The sequence below is a fragment of the Hydractinia symbiolongicarpus genome, chromosome 15, assembly GCF_029227915.1.
Source record: "Hydractinia symbiolongicarpus strain clone_291-10 chromosome 15, HSymV2.1, whole genome shotgun sequence".
Classification (NCBI taxonomy): domain Eukaryota; kingdom Metazoa; phylum Cnidaria; class Hydrozoa; order Anthoathecata; family Hydractiniidae; genus Hydractinia; species Hydractinia symbiolongicarpus.
Genome location: NC_079889.1, coordinates 3,980,111 through 3,986,977, shown reverse-complemented (window position 1 = coordinate 3,986,977; position 6,867 = coordinate 3,980,111). Strand labels below are relative to the sequence as shown.

The 6,867-nt window shown below is 33.3% G+C and overlaps 2 protein-coding genes across 2 annotated transcripts; one reads left to right on the top strand and one right to left on the bottom strand.

Annotated features, from left to right (window-relative positions):
• The first annotated feature begins 3,720 nt into the window (after nt 1–3,720).
• LOC130628894 (fez family zinc finger protein 1-like) lies at nt 3,721–5,696 on the top strand. Its single transcript, XM_057441935.1, has 2 exons — nt 3,721–4,064; nt 4,791–5,696. Exons 1-2 carry the CDS (start codon nt 4,013–4,015, stop codon nt 5,600–5,602), a joined length of 864 nt encoding a protein of 287 aa, XP_057297918.1. The 5' UTR covers nt 3,721–4,012; the 3' UTR covers nt 5,603–5,696.
• Nucleotides 5,697–6,131: 435 nt separating this feature from the next.
• Nucleotides 6,132–6,518, bottom strand: LOC130628637 (uncharacterized). Its single transcript, XM_057441619.1, has one exon. The coding sequence runs from the start codon at nt 6,516–6,518 to the stop codon at nt 6,132–6,134; it is 387 nt and encodes a 128-aa protein (XP_057297602.1).
• Between the last annotated feature and the right edge of the window lie 349 nt (nt 6,519–6,867).

Genomic DNA, 6,867 nt, shown 5'->3' with positions numbered 1-6,867 from the left:
TTTATAAATATGTATTTTCTGTAATTTTATTAATTAAATTAATAAATATTAAAATAAGAAAGGCAGAGTTTTCAAGCTCGGAGGATAGAAACACCTCACTCTTGCTGTTTCACTTTATTATTATACATTTTGACCTTTTAAGAATGAAGTGGATAAAACAAAGAAATGTTATTCCAACAAGAACAACAAACCGGCTGTTACATACTTCTTTCAATTTGTCTACCTGTCTTACATTATCAAAGTTAGATAAGAAAACGTCGTTGATTTAACCACTCGCTTGCCTGATGCACGAATCAGTTAGTTTGTCAATAGTTGGATCAGATAGGCGAGGGATCACGTAACGTTCAATGTACACCGTGGTTGAGATTTGAACTTAATCATTAACAGAGCTACACGGGTACCATTATAGCTTTTGATTTCATGATTGAAGTTTCCAGGTCTACTAATTTTACTTCAGCGGGATTATTATATTCCTTACGCTTTTTCTTTCAAAAAACCTAATGAAAGGTTGATTTCTCAGGACTTCGTAACTTTTTTCCGAAATCTTTTTTGCAATGCTTTCTTAACCCTTAAAAAACGGCCCGCCTGTTTATGAAAAGACCCCCATTTAAGTAATCATATAGACAGCTTCTTGCAATTTGACGAGCCGCAATTGTTGGGTGACTGAAGACAAGATTGGGTGGTTCATGTTTGATGCAGTTGGGAATCCCAATTCATCTTCTTTCTAAAACATAAAAGTACTTTTTATGACAACTTTGTCTCACAGTTAATCCGCCAATTATGGCGGACCTGCTGTGGGACTGTTTTTACCCGAATGTTTCCGGTAAACGCCCTTCAGCGTTAATATGTTTCTTAGCTAACTAACTGTTAGTGAGAGCTGTTTGTGTTTAATAGAAGTTGTGCTTAAAAAATTCCCAAAACACTCTAACGTGGTCAAAGTAAAACAATGATTCGAAAATTTCCAAATTTCAAACTAATTAGGCATGCATTTGAAGTTTAGGTTGAAAATTGCGCCAAATAAAACTGTCCTGTTTTTTTGTGTTTTAGTCTAATATTTTAGAAATTGGTCAACATGGTCCCAAAGGAAAGAAAACCAGGAATAAAAATAAATACGAGGATAAAAATTATTTAAAAATTAAAAATCAAGAATCTCTTCTTTTTTCAATAACAACCGCAAATATGTGAGATAAATCTGAATGATTAAGCTACACCATAGCAACCTTGTTTCCAGGGCATCGTTCCCATTGCTGACCGCTCCGTAATAATTATGGAATAGAAAATCCTGGGGACGAAGATGACACAATGGGAAGCTAATGTGCAAATCTTCTTTTTTCTTTCTTTATTTTTGACAACAAAAACTTAAAGGTTAATCTTTGTTTAACCATCTTGTTTTCAATAAGATCCCCAGATATGAGGAAGACGCGAAAGACTTTGTACTTTCAAAGGTAAAACAATCAGCTATCCATATGCTTGATAGAAGTCCTATTTAATTTAATGTTACTCACCATATGGTTGGTGGACGAAAACCTACTACGGTTCTACCACTAGCACTAGCCCTGACCTCTCTGATTGAGGGAATCGAAAAGGACCCAAATTTTCTATCTTACTTGATCAGTAGACGGCTAACTGATTCTCTGTTACGCTTTATTTAGATGAGATGAATAAAGTTCTGATATATTTGGAGTTCTACATTGCAAAGATTTATTTTTACCGGCGTCGAACCATATCTGGTGATATCCAAAATATTTTACATCGACTCTTGAATTTTGTTGACCAAAAATTGCCTTTTTCGATTCATTTGATAGCGGCTCAGTGGCCTGAAGATGTCAAGACTGGTGAAATGACTTTTCTCTATTATTCGTAAAAATTTCCCCATGACTTTTATAAATACAGCTTTGATTATTCTTTTTTTTAACAAATCATCTGTACCCAGTATTAGGTAGATCTTTTTTCATTTTTTAGTAAGAAAATAAAAAAATCTGTTTAAAGTAAACAAAATATATTTCTAAACTTTTTGTTCATCATACTACCAGAACAAGGGTACATATCAACTTAATTCCCAACGCCTGTTGTCTCTTTGTATAACCGGGATTCTGATACAAGTTGCCCTGGGGATGAGGTTGGGCGCATATATTATTGCAGATAATAACTTAGTGTTTTTACCCTCTCTGTACATCTAAAAAAAATTCGTAGATCGACTTCGAAATTCTATCAAAAAATGTATTACCAAGCCCTGTGTGGATCACAAGAAAAGCAAAGGGTTTTCTTTTTCTTTTTCAGTGTTTTTCTTTATTATTTTTTTATATTTTTTCAAAAGGAGCTGTTTTTTAATTCTATTTTTTCTATCTATTCAAATCAAGCCAAAAGTTAAGCCTAAAATTTCATCGCATTTACTTAAAAAGAAACAACGATTCTTTGTACTGGAGATGATTAAGCCAACAGGAAAAATTAATTGAGAAACGAAAAGCAAAAGACATCCCGAGACGTGGAAGAATAAGAAAAGCGATCAGTAGCTAATCTTGTTAACACATAATTAGAGTAACAGCTTTCGTATAATTAACATAATTAGAATCGTTGTTGTCTGAATTAGCATCTCATTATGTGGTGTTCGATTTCTATTGTAATGAAAACAAAAGATCGAGAGATGTATAGTGTTGTTTGCATAATTAGAACTCTGGGATATATATTAATGCTTTTAATAAGTTTCAGACCTCCCTTTTGTGAAAATGAAAATGAGCTGTATCTTGTAGGTCAGTGAAAAATCTTGTTTTGGTGTCTTTATTTTTTTTATACATCCGAAAAAAATCAGACTGCTGGCATGCCAATGATACATAGATTTTTTCCCCAAGCCGAATTAAAAATGGCAAAAGAAATTTGGAAATTGTACTCACAATGAAAAATAAAACATTTCAAACGATATTTGAAAAAACGAGAATTAAGACAGTGAACGGTTAAATTTAAGAAGTTCTGTTGGAACCATGACTTTCAGTAGCCGTGACTCCAAACGACTAAATCTACAGGCATACGCTGGAGACCGAATTTGAATACAGTGAACTCTCAATAACTAGGACCCTCAAGATATTAATGCCGTCAAAAAAAGTCTGCCAAATTTTCAACGTTATTTCGTTTTTGGCAAATCACTGTAAACAAAAAAAAAAGCTTGTCAAACACCAGGACATCCCTTTTTTATTTTTTTTACACTGCAAAATCATTTCCGACTAGAATCGTGGGATGCATTATTTTCCGATGTACGCTCATTTATTTACCTTCTTTTTTCAATCCTTCTGTCAAAAAGAAAAAGTCAAAAGCGTTTTGTATCTAGCCTGTGCTTGTATACTGAGATATTAATCAACACAAAACAACAACAACAACATCAACAACAAAGCGAAGGAAACAAGATGTCGAGCTTTTGCAGAAAGAGACAACATCATTGCAATCTGGCAAGAGTTTCTCAATGTATTGTCCACCAATTAATAAAAAAGAATAAAGGAATGAACGTCTGTCCACTTTAGTATTATTCTTATCAAGACTTTATACGATATTCAATCAATCGCGTTGTTAACCTATTTGAGTAAATTCAGCCAGATGGATCAAAATAAGCTTAATAGGGACTATTATTCTTTGCTTTTAATTTATCAAAATCTTTATTCCAAATTAAAAAGAATTTTTACATCATTATTTTTTTGTAGCCTTAACTTTTCCTTTTGATTCTTTTCTTTACTTTCTTTTATTTCGTTTTGTTCTTCATCGTGATCTATTTTGTTTGCTTTTTGTTCACTTCTAACCATCTGGTCTGTAAACCAACATAAATTTTGCTTATCCTTGACTAAGTGGCATTGTCATTTGAATTTTTAACCGGAACAGGTCGTGAAGTTGTTTAAACTGGTTAAGAGATCAAAGAGTTAGTTGTTTCAAGACATCTTATTATTCATACAAGAAGAAAGCTCCTGAAAAATCCCTTACAAGACCAATCACATAAGGAGGAATATATTAGTTTAGTCTTAAATCAACGATGCCGAAAGTGTTCTTAGTTCGGAATAGGTCTCGAATCAATCCATTTCGAGGTAAAGTCTTTTTTTTTATAAATTATTTTTGCTGTGAGACCGTGTATAATTTTTTTACGTTTGTATTCTTTTTAAACATCTATAGACAATTTGATTGCCTTAAAGAAAGCTAAATTATTGTGGATTTTTTAATTAGAATAGGGGAATTTTTCACAGATGGTTTTTACGAAGGCCCAAAAAGACGCATTTAATTTTAGCAAAAATTCCTTTGCGGTTTCATAATTTCGCGAATTATCTTAGTGTGAACTCTAATTTTTGGATACCACCATCAAAAACGAACCATCCTATTATAAAAATCAGCAACTCTTTGGGAAATATTGTCAATTATGAGGAATTTTAATTTCGCAAACAAAAATAAAATTGTCGTGGTTTGTATGCTTCGCGAAATTCCAGACTCGCAAAAATATAAAAATTTAAAGCATAAAGTTATATAACAAATATTCTTCTTGTGATCAACTTAACTATTCACCTAGAAAAAAAGTAGCCTTAGAACTTTCTTAAAATTCGTAAAAAAAGTTGCTAAATTGTCGATTAGAAATTTTAAAAATCGCGTCGATTTATTTGTAATCTTTTCTCAAGTGCTATTTATTTTTATTATATTATGCTTACTTCTACCCCCTGTTTAAAAACGTTTAAACCTAAAAATCACTGCGAATAAGATTGTGGGCCAGGGGGTACAGTATCACTGGTCAACTATAATTTGTTTTTATGTTTCTTATACATTAGATTCAAAATTGATGGAATACGATTCATTTCCTTATAAAACGGAGCTGCCGCATTTTCTTGGTTCTTCTTGGAGATATCTACCTAAAGATATACCATACAGTTATGCTGTTTCTCCTAAAGACGAGAATATTAGTGTAGATAAGCAAGACGAATACATTTACTGTAGAGATGCTCTCTACTCTAAGCGCTCAAATAAAAATTTGCACAGTTACATTGCTTATGAGAACAAATACAGCGATAAAAATATAAAGCAAGCTGATGCCGACGTTCTAAAAACATCTTCAAAGTCATGTACATGTTGTATAACTGACCAACTTGGAGTAAAAGATAAACTGGTGCTATCTCATGTACAGGAAGAAAACATCGCGCCAGGTTTGTCCGTAAAACCCTTTCCCTGTTCTATCTGTGGTAAGAGTTTTCGTTTATCCAGTACGCTGTGCCGACATAAAATAATTCACACGACTCAACGACCGCACAAATGTTACATTTGTTTCAAATCTTTCAATCGCTCGTCCACATTAAAGACACACTTGCGAACACACAACAAATCCAAAGAATTTGTATGCAACATTTGTGGCAAAGGATTCCACCAGAAAGGCAACTTACGGAATCATGTTCTTATTCACACAGGGGAGAAACCATACCAGTGTAAAATCTGCCATAAAGCATTTAATAAACTTTCCAATTTGAAATTCCACATGCACAGCCATACCGATCAAAGACCGTACCGATGTCGATTTTGCAAAGTTTCATTGTGCAGACGTGGCGAATTGAAACAACACATAAGTTCTTGCCACCAGGACCAGTTGTAGACACATCTTTAAGGCAATCATGCTCAAGTGATGTATACTCTGTAATTTTTATTGTACACTAAAAAATCTACAAAATATACTGAAAATAATTTGACAGATTTTAAAGTTCGTCCCAACAAGTGATTATACAGCCTATTTCTATACCAGGTTCAATTTAGAACTGTCAATCTTCCCTTGTCAATGCTTACGAGCGGACCAAGGACTTCTACAATAATTTTTGCCGACGTTATATTTTTCTAAAATCTTGTTTCTATGTGTGCCTCCACGCAGGCATCTGCCAAAAATAATGCTTTTGCCTTATTCGAGAGTTGACGCTTTTTGCAAATTTTTTAAACGACCAGAAACTTGCCATTGTTTCAATAATTTAATGGAAAGTTGTAGTAATACGATGTTTTTAAAGAAACAAAAGAAACATTGAACCCGTAGGCAAAGCTGCCTATAGAATAAAAACAGTTATTCCGCGAGATAAAATCAAATGGCAATAATTACTCGTTAAGTTTTGTGATATTTGACGAAGCAATAATAAAATTCAAGAATTTTTCATTTTGCGGACCGTATCTGTGACGGCAGGTACTGTTAAATTCATTTTTTCAGATACTGTTAAAGTCATTTCTTCAGATACTGTGTAATCCATTTCTTCAGGTACTTTAGAAGTGATCTTCAGGGACTTTTGAGGTTCTTCAGGTACTGTTAAAGTTATTTCTTCAGGTACTATTGAAGTCATTTCTTCAGGTACTATTGAAGTAATTTCTTCAGATACTGTTAAAGTCATTTCTTCGGGTACTTTTGAAGTCATTTCTGCAGGTACTGTTGAAGTTATTTTTTCAGATACTGTTGAAGTCATTTCCTCAGGTACTTTAGAAGTGATTTTTTCAGGGACTTTTAAGGTCATTTCTTCAGGTATTGTTAAAGCCATTGTTAATTTCTTCTTAGTATCTAAAAGATAAATATGTTATATGTCTCGTAGTAAAAGTAGTTAAAGTTAAAGTTAAGTTTACTATGTCGAACAAGAAGCACGGAGGGTGTGCTAAGATATTGGTGCCTAGGAAGGCAATTTCGGGCATAAATCTATGACATATATAGAAATACCCAAGGTCCGCAACGCCTTTTAATATGGCTGTTAGAAAAGAACCTTAATTTTCGTAATGATGGAAGAGTCAGCCATTATACCAGCAATGTAAAGGAAAACACTTTCTTGCTGACATTATCACTCTATATCATATAATATCAAACCGATACTTTTTGAAACTCCCGATCAAAGATTC

What these genes read in the sequence shown, in the direction of transcription:
- LOC130628637 (XM_057441619.1), bottom strand. Translation starts at nt 6,518, where the DNA reads ATGGCTTTAACAATACCTGAAGAAATGACCTTAAAAGTCCCTGAAAAA.
- LOC130628894 (XM_057441935.1), top strand. Translation starts at nt 4,013, where the DNA reads ATGCCGAAAGTGTTCTTAGTTCGGAATAGGTCTCGAATCAATCCATTT. An exon ending in TCGAATCAATCCATTTCGAG is followed by an intron (nt 4,065 to 4,790) that starts GTAAAGTCTTTT and finishes CTTATACATTAG; the next exon opens with ATTCAAAATTGATGGAATAC.